At 38.3% G+C, this 18,192-nt stretch overlaps 1 protein-coding gene across 4 annotated transcripts in view; it reads left to right on the forward strand.

Annotated features, from left to right (window-relative positions):
• Positions 1-18,192, forward strand: part of ZSWIM6 (zinc finger SWIM-type containing 6) — a 170,464-nt gene that overhangs the window by 138,492 nt on the left and 13,780 nt on the right. For all 4 annotated transcript variants that reach the window (XM_074952604.1, XM_074952601.1, XM_074952603.1 and 1 more), the window contains exons 8-10: positions 1,607-1,753; positions 3,661-3,921; positions 8,037-8,172. In XM_074952604.1, the coding sequence (XP_074808705.1) occupies positions 1,607-1,753; positions 3,661-3,921; positions 8,037-8,172 (544 nt within the window). The remainder of the gene's footprint in view (positions 1-1,606; positions 1,754-3,660; positions 3,922-8,036; positions 8,173-18,192) is intronic.

Below are 18,192 nucleotides of genomic sequence, written 5' to 3' on the forward strand. Positions count from 1 at the left end.
CCCATTGCTTCAGAGGTTAAGGAGAACTGGACAGTACTCCAGCTGAAGCCTAATCAGCGCAGAGTAGAGCGGAAGAATTACTTCTCATGTCTTGCTTACAACACTCCTGCTAATACATTCCACATGAGTAGAGTTAAACATGTGGATATGTGATTGGAGGATTGAAGCCTTTGTTGGTTGTGACACTGCAAGTGAAGATCATAAACAGACAAAAATAGGTATAATCAAGTACAAGGGTGTCATTTAGAAGGCAGAGAGGTTACTCATGTTGGCATGTGGAAGTCTAGATGGTTACAATAATCATTTTTGGTTTAATCTTTACTTTCACACACACTGCTTGTTGGTGGAACAATTTGTTTTATTTTCTTAGTATGTTATTGATTACAATAAACATGTCAGTTGAGTCCCAAAAAAAGTCCACCTGGTAATGTCTTTCAGCTTGAAAATTTTAATTTCTGTGCTATAGCTGTGCTGCTTGAATAGCTCCACGTATCAGATAAGTAAAAAGCAATCTTTCCAGCATTCGAAAGCTTGACGGTGTGTATTAAGCATGATCAATCTTAGAGATGACACTTTTCCTGTGAAATGGGACAGGAGGAGTTGCAGCTGCAAAGGTATTTGGAGTGGAGAAATGGAGCACAATTATTACACTCAGTGGGTTTTTTATGCAGTTACATTTTTTTACCAATATGGCCTTTAATCTCACGTATTTACACAGTACATACATGTCCAGGGGAACCGTAAGTTTAGAATTGCAATCAAAAGGAAGCTACTGTCATGGGAATGTCTGCTCGTAGAAGAGGAATTTGGGGACCCTATAACCTCTATTACCACAGCTGTACTTCCTTCAATTCACTGTGCTAAACAGTAATTTTTTTTCATGCTCTGATTGATTGATAGTTGACAGCTATGAAACAAAGTATCCATGGAGGAATTTGTTGCCTTGAATTTAAGAATGACAAGAAACCACACTTTGTCAATTTAAAGGGCAGTTTTTTCTTGTATACAATACCTCATTTAAACCCTTGACTCTGTTTTTTCAAAGAAGCTGTCATCCTGAGTTTATTACTTTAATAAATATTTAGATGTAAGATAAGCTCATATTTTATTTATGAAAATGGAAGACTTTAAAGTATTTTTATTATTTCTTTCAGCTCTATCAGATTCACTTAGAATATAAAATTGGTGCTGCAATGTTTCTGGATGAGGAAACTGAAATTGCCATTTATCTCACAGAAGTGTTTCCTCTTTACTGTAACTTTTCAGCAAAGATGCTTTCTCTTGCTACTCCCCCCACCCAGGGGACTACATGGCTAGCAAATAAGAGTTTTCAAAAAGACACTAGGGTTGGAATTTCTGACCCATGGTGCAACCCTCTGGAGCATGTGGAAAGAAGAGCTGTGTGAGAGCTTCATTCATTTTCCTTTACATGTTTATGAGGGACAGCAAATAAGTAGTCAGAAAAGTATTACTCTGTTTATTTCTGAACACAAACTACTGTGAATTCTATGGATGTTGGACAGAGTGCCCAGGATAATGTCTTGTTTTAGTGTTAATTGCTAAAACTCACCTATCATTTTATATTTATCAAATTTTCCTGATGTAGAACTTCTCCACAAAGGAATAACCTCAATAACTAATCTTGAAGGCTGGGTGGGGCACCCATTGGATCCAGTTGGCACCCTCTTCAGTAGCCTTATGGAAGCCTGCAGGGTGGATGATGAAAGCTTCCATGGCTTCTCAGACTTCACAGGTAAAACTGTTTTTAGGTCTATGTTGTTTGTTTGTTTGAGAAATTTTGAGCATTTTATTTCCTTTCCTCTTCAAATTAACTTTAACTTTAAGGAAACATTTGTTTCAGAGCAGAGTATTCCCTATCAAAACATGGGAGACAGTGCTTGAAGAAGTAAATATTTTTTAATGAACTTTAACTGAAAACAACCTTAAACATTGCTAATGATTATTTCAAGCTTGAAGAATGCGTGTCTTTTATGCTTGAAATATCTCTTTAATAAAACTTGGTGTGTTGCTTTGGATAAGAAAATACTAGATCCTCGTTCTAAGAAATTACTGGAAGAATCTAAAAATGATGGTATACCTAGTGTAATGTATGCTGTTTTACAGGGTAATCTTCTAGAACTAACATATAATGAGTTATATCAGCGGTAGAAATGGGCAATTTTTGCTTTGGTGAATACTAAATTTGCTGAAAAAATACATTTTTCTGTGCATATGGATTTGGGTTGAATTTCACAAATAGTTTTGGCCAAAAAAAACCTGCAAAAATTTTTTTCAGAAAGGTTGATGTGTTTCATTTTGACACTTTCAAAAGCAAGAGTTTCAACATTTCATTTTTAATCAACATTTTGGAAACAATTTTGGTTTTTCATTTGGGTGAGAAAAATCTAAAAAATTCAGTTTAGGTTTAAAAACTAAACTAATTTTTGTGTGTGGATTTTTTGATTGAACTAGGTTTTTCTTCAGTAAACTTCTAATCCTGCACCGTCTACTTCTAGAAAAAAAATTAAATTTAGAAAGGTAAAAATACAGCAAATATGTTTAACAACAAATCACTTTCATGATATGCTTTCTAGCATATGGTCTCCCAAGAGCAGTATCCCTTCTCATTGCTACAGTTTTCTTCCACTTTCCTATAGCTATTTGTCCAGATATATTTTGTGTCTGATGTAGCTTGTAAGCTGCTTGGGGCAGGGACCATATTTTGTAATATGGTGTATCTGTGAAGCTCCATGCAAATCTTTGGTGCTATATAAGAAAATAACAAGCACACTATAATATGAGAATGAAATGTTAAACAATTTTATACAAACATAATAATGCATTTATTTGTAACTTGTTTGAAATTGAAATTTTATATGTTACCCTTGCTAAGGAACAAGTTGAGTTTAGAGACATTCTGAAATATAATTTACCATATAATAAATAATTGTCTTACATTTTAAAAAATATATAAATATCTTCATCAGTGATTTATCTAATGGCATAGAGAGTATATTCACAAAGTTTGTGGTCGATACTGAGCTGGGAGGAGTTGCAAATGCTTTGGAAGATAGGATTAAAATTCAAAATGATCTGGACAAACTGGAGAAATGGTCTGAAGTACATAGGATGAAATTCAATAAGGACAAATGCAAAGCACTCCACTTAAGAAGGAACAATCAGTTGCACACATACAAAATGGGAAGTGCAAGGTGCTATTTCAGCCTTATGAACAGAAAGTTGGGACAGTTGCTATTTTTCATAACCGCATCACTTTAGTATGGAATCTCTCTTACCTGAGTTTCCTGGCTTTTGGAAGTTATTGCAACTTTAATGTGTCTTCAGTATAGACGTGTGGCTTCATTTTTAAATGACAGTTGCATGCATTTCTGTTCTAAATAATTGAATGGAAGCTCCCTATTGATTTACAATAGGGCAGTGTTCTTTTATCTTAACCTTTTAAAAGATATTTGAAAATAGATGGTTACCAAAACCGAAGAGTGATTTTTAGTGGCACCTTTCAAAGTTTATACAGTAATTCACTTTTTAAAAATTCTTAATTAAAATAACTGGTAAAAGAAATGTTTGAATGTGAGACTGCAGGCCAATTATTGATGAAAATTGTTTATGATGTATTATTTGTTTTGTAATCCTTTACAGAGAACATGGGGCAGTGCAAATCTCTAGAGTACCAGCACCTGCCTTCACACAAATTCTTAGAAGAAGGGGAATCTTACTTAACGCTGGCTGTGGAAGTAGCATTGATAGGTCTGGGGCAGCAGCGAATAATGCCAGATGGCTTGTATGCACAAGAGAAGGTTTGTCGAAATGAGGAGCAGCTCATTTCTAAGCTACAGGAAATTGAATTGGATGATACACTGGTGAAGATCTTTCGAAAGCAAGCAGTCTTCCTATTAGAAGGTAGCTTGAAATAGATTGTAACTGTTTCTTTAAACTTTTGTAATAAAAAAAAAAAGTATTCCTGTGGGAGTTGACTTATGTACTAATTTTAAGATTTTTTTAGAAGTATAATCACTCCAGTTAAAGATCTTCCTTCAAGCCTCTAATCATAAAATCTAAAGTACTTCAAAATACTGCATCATTGGAAAGATAAAGCATCTTGCTGACCTGTTGTTCCTTGCATTTCATTTTTATTGCATTTGTGCTTCAAATTAAATTTTAAGTTATTCATAGTTTTGGTGTCTGTTTTGGTGTCCTAATGATGCAGTTCAGGCTTACAAATGATAAAGGTATTGACGATTATCAATTGTTCTCTGGTAGCAAGGTTCTAAATATGTCACTTGCAGTCTGACAAAGTACTGATAGCCTTCTAAATGAACAAGGGTTTTATCGCTGTCCAAGACTAAATGGCTCAAATCATTCATTTGAGACGATTGGTGCAGAAACTGAATATTATGCATTTTGGATATAGTTAAGGTAAAAGTGATGTATTCATAAGTTCATATCATGTCTAGTCAAACATAAAAAGTATTAGTATTTAGGGCTTGATTTTGAAAAATAACCTCTGATTTTTTGTGACTGAAATTTTGTGGAGAAAAATAATTGTATCACATAAGTATCATATCTATGTTGTTTGCAACCCAATTAAGTGCTGAAAGTGTGCAAAATTGCATACACGTTTACCTGTATGCTTTTGAGACTAAGACTTTGATTTTTAGGAAGGCCTAAAATATATTACTTTAAGCTCCTTTTTAGTGAGCAGGTCATGGTTTTTGTACTTGTTGGAAAGGGCTTCAAAGGAAATCCTTGAAACATAGAAATGTAGGGCTGGAAGGGACCTTAAGAAGTATCAAGTCCAGCTAACTGTCCTGAGGCAGGACCAAGTAATCCTAAACCATCTCTGACAGATGTTTATCCAACCTGTTATTAAAAACCTGATGGGTATTCCACAACCTACCTTGGAAGCCTATTCCAGCACTCAACTACTCTTTTATAGTTAGTTTTTCCTAGTATCTAACCCAAATCTCCCTTGCTGCAGATCAAACCCATTACTTCTTGTTCTGCCTTCAGTGGACATGGAGAACAACTGATCAGCCCTTTTATAACAGGTCTTAACATATTTGAAGACTGTTATCAGGTCTCCCCTCAGTCGTCTTCTCTCAAGACCAAATGTGCTAGGTTTTTTAACCTTTCCTCATAGGTCAGGTTTTCTAAACCTTTTATCATTTTTGTTGCTCTCCTCTGGGCTCTCTCCAACTTGTCCCCATGTTTCCTAAAGTGTGGTGTCCAGAACTGGACACAGTAGTCCAGCTGAGGTTTCACCAGTGCTGAACACAGTGGGACAATTACCTCCCATGTCTTACATACAACACTCCTGTTAATACGCCCCAGACTGATGGGCCTTTTTGCAACTGGATCACAGTATTGACTCATTCAATCCACTATAATCCCCAGATCCTTTTCAGCAGGACTACCACTACCCACTTATTCTCCATTTTGTAGTTGTGCATTTGATTTTTCCTAAGTGTAAAGTACTACACTTATCTATATTGAATTTCATCTTGTTGAATTCAGATCAGTTATCCAATTTGTCAAGGTCACTTTGAATTCTAATCCTGTCCTCCAAAGTGCTGGCAACCCCTTCCAGCTTGGTGTCATCTGCAGATTTTGTAAGCATAGTCTCTACTCCATTATCCAAGTAATTAATTAAAATATTGAGTAGTATCAGACCCAAGACTGACACCTGCAGAACCTCACTAGACAAATCCTCCCAGTTGGGCAGCAAATCATTGATAAGTATTCTAAGTATGGTCTTTGAACCAGTTGTACACCCACCTTATAGTAATTTCATCTAGACTGCATTTCCTTTAGTTTGCATATGAGAATGTCATGGGACTTTATCAAAAGCCTTACTAAAATCTAGATATATCACATGTACTGCTTTCCCCCATCCACTAAACCAGTAGTTCTGTCAAAGAAGGAAATTAGGTTGGTTTGGTATGACTGGTTTTAGACAAATCCATTCTGGCTATTCCTTATTACCCTATTATCCTAGGTGCTTACATATTGATTGTTGAATAATTGAGGAGCTGTAGGGGTGATGTGAATATTCAGTGTTTGCATGAGGGTCCGGTGATTAAAGTTGAACAGAATTTGTTGGGTGAAACTGTTTTACAGCAAAATGTAGGTTTGAGTAGAACAAAACATTTTGTGAATTCATGTCTAATTGGTTGCATTGTTTTTTGTTGGAAAATACCCTATACATTTTGAAAAATTTAAGCATTCCCTTTGTTCATTTTTTTTTTTTAACCAAAAGATTTCAGCTTCTCATTTGAATTTAATTTTTAAAAAGGTAAAAAGAACTCTTTTGTAATGAAGTTGGTCAGCCCAAATTTTTGGTCATTTTGGTCAGCCCAAACTTTTTTGTTCAAACTGAAACCCAGTTTTTTTGATTTCTTGGTTTGTTTAGTGAAGCAAAAAATCTGTTCTCACAACTCTACTGGTGATGGCTGTTGGGGAAAGCCTGAGGGCTGAATATTTAAATCTGGGTGCTAAATTCATTGCCTCAGAACAATGAGAAAAGCTTTTCATGCAGATAGTAAGCAAGTATGTCTCCTGAAAAATACTTTGAATGAAAGATTACACATGAGAATCCAGAGCAATACACTATTCCTCCTGAGGCCGCACTAAATCCCAGTCTCTACAAGTCAGAAGAGACAAAATTGTTGCTGGCTGGTTCTGGAATCCTCTCTCCTCTCCTCATCTCATATGGCTGTGGAACTGCAAGGCTACTGTTGGCCTTTGGATGTGGTAACAGGTGATCTGCCAGGATCTGTGGCAGACATGGTTTCTGTACTTCCTGTACCACCTTTCCATAGCTTGGCCTCTATGAACAGTGGAACTACACCATTTACTTAGTACTGGGACCTATTGTGACAGAATGGCTTCTCAAGCTTTCCCTGGTGTCTGTTACACACTTCTGTGAATGAAAGGATAGGCTTTCAGATCATTTTCTCGTCATGATTTCTGAGAGCAATAAGCAAGTGGTCATAGCAGGAAATCTGTAGAGGTTAAATGAATAGCAATATGCTTGTCTAGTACACAGTTACGAGGAGTGGGTAAGGAGCTCTTGCATTGTTGTGTGCTGGGAAATCCTGACTGCAAAGAGTTCAGTACATTCAAACAATTTAGGCACAACTAATGTCAACACATAAAGAAAAACTGAAGTGATTTAAGATTATAATCACATCAGTTGTGTTTCGTGAGTCTTTCTTCATAATTAGCTTTAACAAAAAAGAGTTAGTAATGCAATAGGAAGATGACCTTTTGGATGTTTAACGTAGATTAATTCACACTGTATGTAGCTACCGTTTAAGTGCATGGAAAAACAGGAGACTAAAATTTGTTGCAAGGTATATTCTGTTTTAATTTTTTGCTTAATTTAACTGCAAGTCTTCAGTGTTGCTGAGGCTTCTGATTTTTATCAAGAATCTTATGATATTTGGTGGATGTCAGCTGGAAACTGATCTTTTGGGGGCTCACTGTAAAATGTGTCCCAGTCTCCTCTTGATGGTGCTTGAGAAATATTAGCTGTTTTAAACAAAATTTGAACAGTAACTTCTTCCTGTTGCTGACTGCCATTCTGATATTGGGGAGTCCCCATTCTCGGTGTGAAAAATATACTTTTCTGTAAAATGGTTACTGCCTAAAGTAGCCTCGCTTAAACTGCAGATTTTAATTAAAAACTTTGGGAAAAGAATTTTAAATTCATCTATAAATTTAGAAGTGTTCTGTGACCCATGGACTGTCTGAATCCTACAATAAGCCCAACAGGATACCTCTTCTTTTATGTTTTTATTTAGCACTGACAAAGCAAGAGCTTAGATCTGATCATTTGTAAGGCCCCCACGCTACCATGACTATTGGAATATTTTCCCTTTGTGTTGGACATTTTTTCTTTCTGGGCATATTAACAATTTATAATTTAAACCTGTTTTTTTAAAAGGTCCAAAAAATGGTGGTGTGTGTTCGACAATGTGTAAAATCTGTCCCCCCTCTCTCTCTCTCTCACACAGCTGGACCATATAGTGGTTTAGGTGAAATCATCCATCGAGAGAGTGTTCCAATGCACACATTTGCCAAGTATCTCTTCACCTCTCTCCTACCTCATGATGCTGAATTGGCATACAAAACTGCACTGAGAGCCATGCGGTATGTATTCAGACCTCCTCTAGAAAAAGAAAAACAAAAATCCAAGTCAGAAAAAATTGCTGTAAACTGATTAACCCCAAAGAAGGAAGGCCTGATGATTGAAGGCAGGGAGTCAGACCTGTGTTCTAATACCATCTCTGTTACACTTAGGATAAATTACTTTAATCTCTGTGCCTCAGTTTCTTCATCTGTAAAAGCAATTAATATGTGCAATAATTACTGCCTACCTCAGCGGTGTTGGGTAAAATCAGTTATTTGTAAACTGCATTGAAATTCCCACTCTTGCTGCAGTGTTGCAGACACAGAATCATCTTTTTAAAAAAATGACCACAATGACTGATGCAAACATGCTCTCCCTCTTGTTGATCTGGATGCTATGTGAAAGGTAGTTGCGGGGGTCATGACTCCAACAGCTCAAATTTACTTCATCCTTGAAGGTAGCAGGTCTCGGGACCTTCTTCTGTCTAGTCTGTTCTGCAGGACGGTTTATTTCCCCAAACCCTTTATTGTTTTACAAATTCACTTAATGGAGTTGATTTTAAAATACATTTTTTAAAAAAAATAATGGTCTCTGCTGGTGTGTAATCCAGACCAGTTTTCTTTTTTGTCTGCTTCATTACCAAGCAATCTTGTACAGATCCAGATAGAAGATAGGAATGAGATGGGAACTAAATTGGATGTCAAGCCGCTAAAAATATCTGAAGGACTGGTATCCCAGTTGCTTTCAGTATTTGGGAGAAAGGGCATGCCTAAGGAAGTGCTCGTTTGTTTTGGCTTTACCTCTCAGGGCAGCTGAGTATGAATGGCTAAATTCATATTTTCCATTCTGAGTACAGTGAAAGAACTGGCCCCATCTGGATTGCCATGGATCCAATACTACCTGAAGTTGAAGGAACTGGCTACCAGAAATGAAACCTGTAGAGAAATTTAAGCACTGGTTCTTACAAGTAGAATCTATGAGGGTACAATTGTCAGGTCATAAAAATACAACTATAGAGGTTATGCTCCTGGTCTCTGGATCCAAGATAGTGAGAATTGGTTGTATGATGTTGAAGGCCACAAAATCTAAAGGAGTAATAATGAGTCATTTCAGCAACCTGCACAACTGGTCAAATATCATTTTGGGTCATGGTTTAGAGAGGTTTGACACAATAAATAATTGCTTGCTGAACCCAGTTCCAGAGCACAAAAGAAGAGAGGATGCTCTTGATTTAGTCCCAAGCAGTACATATGAGTTGGTTCCAGAAGTAAAACAAACCTGGAAGGCAAGCAAAAAAGTGTATTTACTTTAGCCGAAAGGATGCTCTTCAAAATGTAGAGTAGAAAGGAAAACGAACTAGGACAGGTAAGTCTAGGCTGGGGGTTGGAATTTCTCAGAAATTGCTGAACAAATTGCCAGACACAAACAGATTCATTCTTAATTGTCACTAAATTTCATTCTTAGTTTGTAAGCTCTTCAGGGCAGGGACTGTCTCTTCTTGTTTGTACAATGCCTAGTACAACAGGGCCATGATTCTAACTGGGGGCCTCTGGACGTTACTGCAACACAAACACTTTAATAGTGATCAGAAGTATGAAGTCTGCAAAAGAACCACTAGGAACGTCATCTGTCCTAAGTCTTTTGTCTATGTAAAGTACTCTGGTGCTTACCTACCTTTTAAAAATAAATAAAAAAGATTTTGGGGGGCGAGATGATGGGATCCCAATGTGCCCATCCTTTTTTTGCTTCCCACAGATCACTCAGCGACCTTCCCTTCAATAGATACCACGGTCTAGCTTCTTTACAGTGTTTCACTCCACCGTCCTTTAAACATACTAGTGCAGTTACAGTATTTACATCCCCCCACTTTACTACCCCTCCTCCAACAGGTGGAGGAAGGTGTCTCCTCCCAGAGAACTCCCTTTCATCAGGCCCTGTGAGCCTTTTCTTTTCTTCTCTTTTCTCTTTTCTTTTCTCTTTTCCCTCTCTGTCTCCTGCTTCTCCCCTCTTGAACTTGCTTCCTGCACTCATTTATCCATGGGCTAATTAGGTCATTCGTTATCCAGCCCCAGTCTAGTCTGGTAATCAGGAACTCCTCTCCTTAATCAGGCCCTCCCTGGGGCCTGATTGGTTAAACGATGACCAGAGTGCTGGTTCAGTCACGGATTCCCAGTACTCTGTCACAGGCAGTAATGGTCTTTAATTCCCAGAAACCCTTACCAGGCTGTGTACCATGTTCACTGGTTAGTGCAATTAAAGACAGACCTATAAAACTAGATGAGCTCAGTTAGGAAGGGACAACCAGCAAAACTTTGCAAAAGAAAATCACTTCTTATATTGGATTTCCTTGCAGCTGCCCGATAAATAGAAAAAAGAACCTATTCATATTAATGTATTTGGACTATCAAAAAGTGTTTGACAAAGTCCCTCACAAGATGTTAATGAAGCTAAGTGGTCAAAAGATGATGAAATGTGAAACTTCTGCCATAGATTAGGAACTGGCTAAGAGAGAGAGAAAACTGAATATGATTAGTTGGTCAATTTTTAACATGAAATGAAGATAATAGTGGGATGCCCAAGGATTCATACTAGGATTGGTGCTTACCATGTTTAACAATGATCTGGAGAAAGCGGCAAACTGAAATGGCAAGAATTGCAGATGACACAAATTTAGGTTAGAGAAGCCAGGAATGACAGGAGGCTGGAGCTAAACTCAATGACTGCTTACCTCTGACAGATGAAACTCAGTGTATTAGAGTAACAATTTGAATTATTTATACCCAGTTCTAAACTAGGGCCTGGTCTACATTACAGAGTTAGGTCGACGTAAGCTGCCTTACATCAATGTAATTGTATCAGTGTACACACTACAGCCTTGCTCCCACTGATGTAAGTACCTTGCTACACTGACATCATAACTCCACCTCCATGAGAGGTGTAGGGCTTATGTGGGTGTAGTTAGGGTGATACAGCGTCTGTGCATTACTTACATCATTTGTTGGCTGCTGCTGTTGTCAATTTCACAGCTCTGTGACAAGAAAGCCCAGTGCTGGTGGTTGGCTCTAGCTAGAGCCCGGCTGCCCCCCATCCCAACTCCCCTCTCTCAGCTGGGCTGCTGCCCGTGCTCCCCACTGGGAACCCTGCTGCCCCCAGACTCTCCATTTCCAGCCTGGCTGCTGCCTGGGCTTCCCACATCTGGCTCTCCATTCAGGGAGGCGAGAAGCCCGGGCAGCTGCCTCCCACTCCTGGTGGGGAGATGCACTGAGCTAAGAGCCCTGGCTTTCAGTTCCCCCCCACACTGCCCCTCTTCAGTCGGTGGAAGTGCTCCTGGTGAGGACGTGCACCTCCAACAGAGGGAGGGTAGCGTGAACGTCAGCCACCGTAGTAATTACTGTTTGTAGGGTAGACATGCCCAAACTATTTGCTGGAGAGGGGAATATGGATGCCATTGTGCGCCAGTCAGTGAAATCTAACAATGTGCAATAGTAGTTAGAAAACTAAACAAGCTGCTAGGCTGTAGTAAGAAAGAGATAAAGTTTAATATTGAAAATATTGTGTCGCTATTATGTGAATCAGCAGTGAGTCCTTCTTTTGCATATTGTGTTCAGTTCTGGTCACAGCATTTAAAAATACTTGTGAGCTCTGTGTGTGTGTGTGCATTTGAGAGTGAACTCCTGAGTGCTTGACTCTACAACTCTTAAATATTTTTGGATGTAGTAGCTATATAGTTTGGAGATGAGATGGGGTGTGGGGGAAGTAACCTGTTAGAGGTATATAAAATAGGAAATGGTTTACTCTGTAGTAAACAGAGAGCTCCTACTTTTATTTATTTTTATTTATTTATTGTCAAATAGAACAAAGGGCACACAAGGAAATTCAGAAGTATCAAATTTAAAATAGGTGAAACAGGATACCTTTTTTTATACAATGCACAATTAATCTAGTTGAGCTCACGGCCACAAGATATATTGAAATTAAGTGCTTTGCAAAATTCCAGAAAACCCTAGACATTTATATAAATATTATTCATAGGTAATTTTCATGGGATTAATAAAATAAGGGATGTAAGCCCTCAAGTTTCTGAACATTAGGAATGGCCATACTGAGTCAGACCAATGGTCCATCTAGCTTAGTATCTTTTTCTGACAGTGGCCAGTGCTGATGCTTCAGAGGGAAAGAACAGAACAGGGCAGTTTCAAGTGATCTGTCCACTGATGTCTAGTGTCATCTTCTGATAGTTGAAGGTTTAGGGACGCCCTGAGCATGAGGTTAACAACCATTCATGAACCTATCCTCCATCTAATTCTTTTTTTAACCCAATTATGCTTTTGGCCTTCAACACCTCCTGGCAACAAGTTCCACAGGTTGACTGTGCATTGTGTGAAGAAGTACTTCCCTCTCTTTTAAACCTGCTGCCTATTAATTTCATTGGGTGGCCCTTAGTTCTTGTGTTTATGTGAATGAGTAAATAATGCTTCCCTATTCACTTTCTCCACATCATTTGTGATTTTATACACCTGTCATATCCCCTCTTAGTCATCTCTTTTTTAAGATGAGCAGTTCGTCTTTTTAATCTCTCCTCATATGGAAGCTGTTCCACACACCTAATCATTTTTGTTGCCCTTTTCTGTACCTTTTCCAATTCAAAAATATCTTTTTTTTGAGATGAGGTGACCAAAACTGCACACAATATTCAAGGTGTGCGCATACTATGGATTTATATAGTGGCATTGTTATGTTGACTGTCTTATTGTCTGTCCTTTTCCTGAGAGTTCCTAACATTGTTAGCTTTTTTGACTGCTGCACATAAAGCAGATATTTTCAGAGAACTATCCATGATGACTCCAAGATCTTTCTTGAGTGGTAAAAGCTAATTTAGAGCCCATCATTATGTATGTATAGTTGGGGTTATGTTTTCCAATGTGCATTACTTATCAACGTTGAATTTCGTCTGCCATTTTGTTGTCCAGTCATCCAGTTCTGTCAGAACCCTTTGTAACTCTTTGCAGTCAGCATTGGTCTTAACTATCTTGAGTAATTTTTTATCATCTGCAAATTTTGCCACCTCATTGTTCACCCTCTTTTCCAGACCGTTTATGAATATGTTGAACATCACAGGTCCAGTACAGATCCTGGGGGACACTGCTATTTACCTTTCTCCACTTTGAAAACTGACCATTTACCCCTACCCTTTGTTTCCTATCTTTTTAACCAGTTGCTGATTCATGAGTGGACCTTCCTTGTTATTCCATGACTGCTTACTTTGCTTAAGAGCTTTTAGTGTGGGACCCTGTCAAAAGCTGTCAGAAAAGTCTAAATACACTATATCAACTGGATCACCGTTGTCCATGTCCTTGTTGGCGCTCTCAAAGATTTCTGATAGATTGGTGAGGCATGATTTCCCTTTACAAAAGCCATGTTGACTCTTCCCCAACATATTGTGTTTATCTGTGTCTGATAATTTTCTTTACTATGGTTTCAACCAATTTTTCTGGTACCAAAGCTAAGCTTACCAGCCTGTAATTGCCAGGATCACCTTTGGAGCCTTTTAAAAAAAAAAAAAAAGGGGGGGGGGGGGGAAGTGTTACATTAGCTACTCTCCAGTCATCTGGTACAAAGTCTGATTTAAGCAATAGGTTACATACCATAGTTAGTAGTTTTGCAGTTTCCTTCAGAACTCTTGGGTAGATACCATCTGGTCTTGCTGACTTATTACGGTTTAATTCATCTGTTTATCTGGGCATAAGTCAACCACTAATAGCCTAGTACTTAAGGTACAGGAGACTTTCTGATGCCCCAAGAGAAAGTTTAGGAGACTAGACCAGTTGGGTTGCACGTCCGCTTCTGTTGCTGCTCTGTCACTTTGTACAGTGAGGTATCAAGCAGTTATTGCTAGGGATCGCTTTTACACCTGAGGTTAAGTTGTTCCCTTCATGCGCTCTCTGCCTGATGAGAAAAGCAAAGAACTAAAGCCCATCATGGAGGGCCAGAATATATCTCAACACAAGTGACGTACAATGTATTCGGCGCTTCAGCAAGATCAATGTCAACAGCTGTAAAACATCGTTTTGAGTAAGGATCTTGGACTTCCCCCAGAAGCACAAGTCATGGTTGAAGGCTTGATTTTTTTTTTAAGATATTGACCTTTTCGGTTGGAAAAACAGATACAATACTGGAGAGATTCAGAAAGACCAAGTTGACAGCCAAATCGTTGGGGATCCAACCACCTTTCAGCATGAGACATCCTTTAAGTCTGAGAGGCAATTCCTACCTGCTCAATCACCACCTCAGTACGAACAGTACTAAAAAAGTCCTCTCCTTGAATTCCATGCACATAAGCATTGCAGGAGCTGTCAGCATGGCAGAGCCTGTTCTCATTAACTCATCTGGCTCCATCTGCAGAGGCTGATGGAAGAGTTCTGCCCTCCACCCTTAATTATCCTCTTCCCCTTTTGATGTCTGTCTTTATTAATAGTAAAATCGAACTTCAGAGTTATGAATTGACCAGTCAACCACACGCCTCATTTGGAACCGGAAGTACACAATCGGGCAGGAGTAGACACCAAAAAAAAAAAATACAGGACAGTACTGTGTTAAATGTAAAGTACTAAAAAAAAAGGGGGGGGGGAAAGCCGCTTTTTTTCATAGTAAAATTTCAAAGCTGTATTAACTCAACGTTCAGTTGTAAACTTTCAGAAGAACAACCATAACGTTTTGTACAGATTTATGAACAACCTCCATTCCCGAAGTGTGTTTAACTCTGAGGTTCTATTGTAGAAGTATTGTTACAGTGTGGATTAGAGATGTGTTTTGCATACAATAGAGGCTATGTGATTCAGCCACACCCTGTTTGGTCTTTGACTGCATTCCTCATCACTTTTCAGGAATTTCTTTAATGAGAACATTCCAAGACCTGATATTTTTCTCTCTGATCAACCTAGAAGCCAAGGAAGTACCTCAGTGATATGAGGGAAAATATTTCTAACTCCTGATACAAACCCAAAGAGAGAAGCTTATTTTATATTAACTTGAGAAAAACAAATATACTTAGCTGAAGATTTAAATTTTATATGATGATGCCATGGCTATGACTCCTTCCGGAAAGCAGAATGACTAGTTGACTAGCAGATAGCATATGGCTTATTGCACTAGATTTCAGATGATATTCCTGAAATGATGAAAATATTTCTTAACCTTGAAATCTTTAAAGCTGCTGCATAGAATCCAAGTCACGCCTTCGTGCAACGCTGCTCTCAATTTAGGAGTGCAGCGTTATTCAGGAAAGCTGTGCTTCATTATTCACTAAAGCTGGTATTTTCAATGGAGTCTTAAGTGCTTAGCCCTGTCTCTAGATGGTGTGACTACGAGTCAGTCTCCCATGCACAAGTTTTCACAGTCAATTCTAGATAGAAGGGGTTACTTACCTGTAACTGGAGTTCTCGGTATCCTGCCTCTGCACATTCACAATCACCCACTCTCCTTCTGCATTTTCTGGAGTTGTCCTTTAATATACTGAATGGGCAGAAAGGAATGGAGGGGAGTTAGAGCCAGTGTCCCTTCTATATACTTGGGTCTGCACGGGACTTTGTGCTACCCTCAACAGCCACTGCTCTCTAGATGGTTTCTCAGTTTGCAGCACCAAGCTTCATAGCGTGAGAATGAGGATCTGCAGAGGCAATCTACTTGGAGAACTCAAACTGCAGGTGAGTTAACCTTCTTTTAGCACACTTTCTTTATCAAAGGGTATTATGAACTTTTTTTGGACTTCATTGAGTTTTCTGTGCATAGTGAGAGCAGAATTTGGGCCCAAATTAGGAATGGATTTTTTTGTCTGGATTTTGGGAGGAGTCTGTTTTAGGTCATGTTTAATCAGAAGGCAGCTTCAGCTGAAATCTTGTTAAATAATTCATTGCTTTTTAAAAATGAGATTTGAAAAAGTAAAGAATAATAAATATGCGTGACTGGATCTAATTGAGGCCTTCAGATCTGCTGCAGTTTTGACTGTTACTCTGATGTTTTATAATCCATCAAAAATAACATGTGTGAGCATGCAGTTCACCTTTTTACATTGGGCTTGCAGAGGGGGAAGCTATGTGGCGGTAGTGAAGTATAAAGTGATCACGACAAGATTTCACAAAAGCTGTCTGTTTCATGCTCTTTGTCTGGTTGCTGTCATTCATAACCTATTATTCAGTTCTACATTTTCTGCATGTAACAGTTGGGAGTACTCTTGTGTAATCATTTTTTCCCTTTCTTTCTTCCCCTTTACCTGACAAAATTTACTAACTGAAGAGTTTGCTTATTTATTTATATTTATATATAGCTAAATATAAATAAATATAATAATTTATAAATATTTATATATTTATAAATTATATAAATATAAATTATATATATAAATATTTATAAATTATTATATTTATTTATATTTAGCTATATATAAATATAAATAAATAAGCAAACTCTTCAGTTAGTAAATTTTGTCAGGTAAAGGGGAAGAAAGAAAGGGAAAAAATGATTACACAAGAGTACTCCCAACTGTTACATGCAGAAAATGTAGAACTGAATAATAGGTTATGAATGACAGCAACCAGACAAAGAGCATGAAACAGACAGCTTTTGTGAAATCTTGTCGTGATCACTTTATACTTCTCTACCGCCACATAGCTCTGTGTGTGTGTGTGTGTGTGTACACACACAGTGTAAATACCCTTCAATAGGCTCAGGATGACATTCTCCATTCTCTAAGACTCTTGAAGTTGCTCTTGTATGTTTCAGGAACCTGCAGAAAACGGAATGACATGTCTGTAAAACCTCAATGGTTTTACAAATAGATTCTATAGTCTTAGTGAGGAAGCAAAATACCCTCCTGCAATTACCTAAAGAACAGAGATACATTTTTTTTTTTAAAGCCCAAAAGCTTGTGACTGTTATTTTAATACATTTCTTCTTGAACCAATTAATTCGTCACCTAATGTCTCAATGCAGTGGATTTCGAAGATCCTTTCCTGACTGGAGAGATGCCAGTATCCTTCCTCTTCCCATTTAATTCCCTTCAAAAATAAATATTCAACTGAGTACAAAAAATAGTAACAACCTTGAGCCCAAAGTAGGATAACCAGATTTTTGGAGCCATGAACCAGTACGTTTTTAGGATTATTGGAGGGAGTCTGTCCCAGCTGAAGGGGAGATTGGACTGAGGTCCATGTTGGGCCGGGGGCTGGGGATCCAAGCATGTCTGATGTCTAGTGGGAGGGAGATGAAAAAGGATGACTTAGTTGGAGTTGTTTTGTTGGTGGGAGGGAGGCATGTGATTTGTCCTGCCTCCCTGAATGGTGACTGGAGTCTAGCTGTGTCTACAAAGAGCACTCCCGGAATAGGGACAGGGCATTCCAAATCACTGAGGTGTCTCATACGCTTTTGTAGTGTTTGGAGCAGTAGTTTGGAGAAGGTAGAGAAGCTGGCCAAAAGGGAGACAATGCATCAAGGCTCAGCACAGCCACATTTGGGCCTCTATTGTTCAAGTAGAGAGGAGAGAGGAAGTGTCATGGGAGGAAAGGGAATAGAGGAGAGCTAGAAGAGGGGGAACATAAGGAAAGAGTTGACCAATCATCAAGACAGTGGCATTGGAACTGGGACAAAATCCATTGTTACTATAATGGGTCAACAAGGCATCATGACTGCCTCATTAAAGCAGGATGTCTCTTAACCCTTGTCAAGAGACTGATCTTTTTATGAGAGGTTTTACTTCTTTACATTCTTTCTGTGGTTATCGTTCAATATTTCATTAGCCTTTCACATCTTACCCTGAATTTTCATGATCTGGAACACAGAAAAGAGGAGAAGTATTTTCCTTCAGGATGACTAAAATCTAATCTTTTCTAATAGTGATTATCTAACATATTGGATTTTAGTGAGGGAGGCATGGCAAGTGATCATTTCTGCTATAGCTACTCTCCTAACCCTTCCAGCCAGTATCCATGGTAGTCACTTTTCTGCATGTAAATTCTCCTTCATTAGTGAAATGGTTCTAGATTAAG

This window comes from Natator depressus, chromosome 5 (genome assembly GCF_965152275.1).
Source record: "Natator depressus isolate rNatDep1 chromosome 5, rNatDep2.hap1, whole genome shotgun sequence".
Taxonomy (NCBI): domain Eukaryota; kingdom Metazoa; phylum Chordata; order Testudines; family Cheloniidae; genus Natator; species Natator depressus.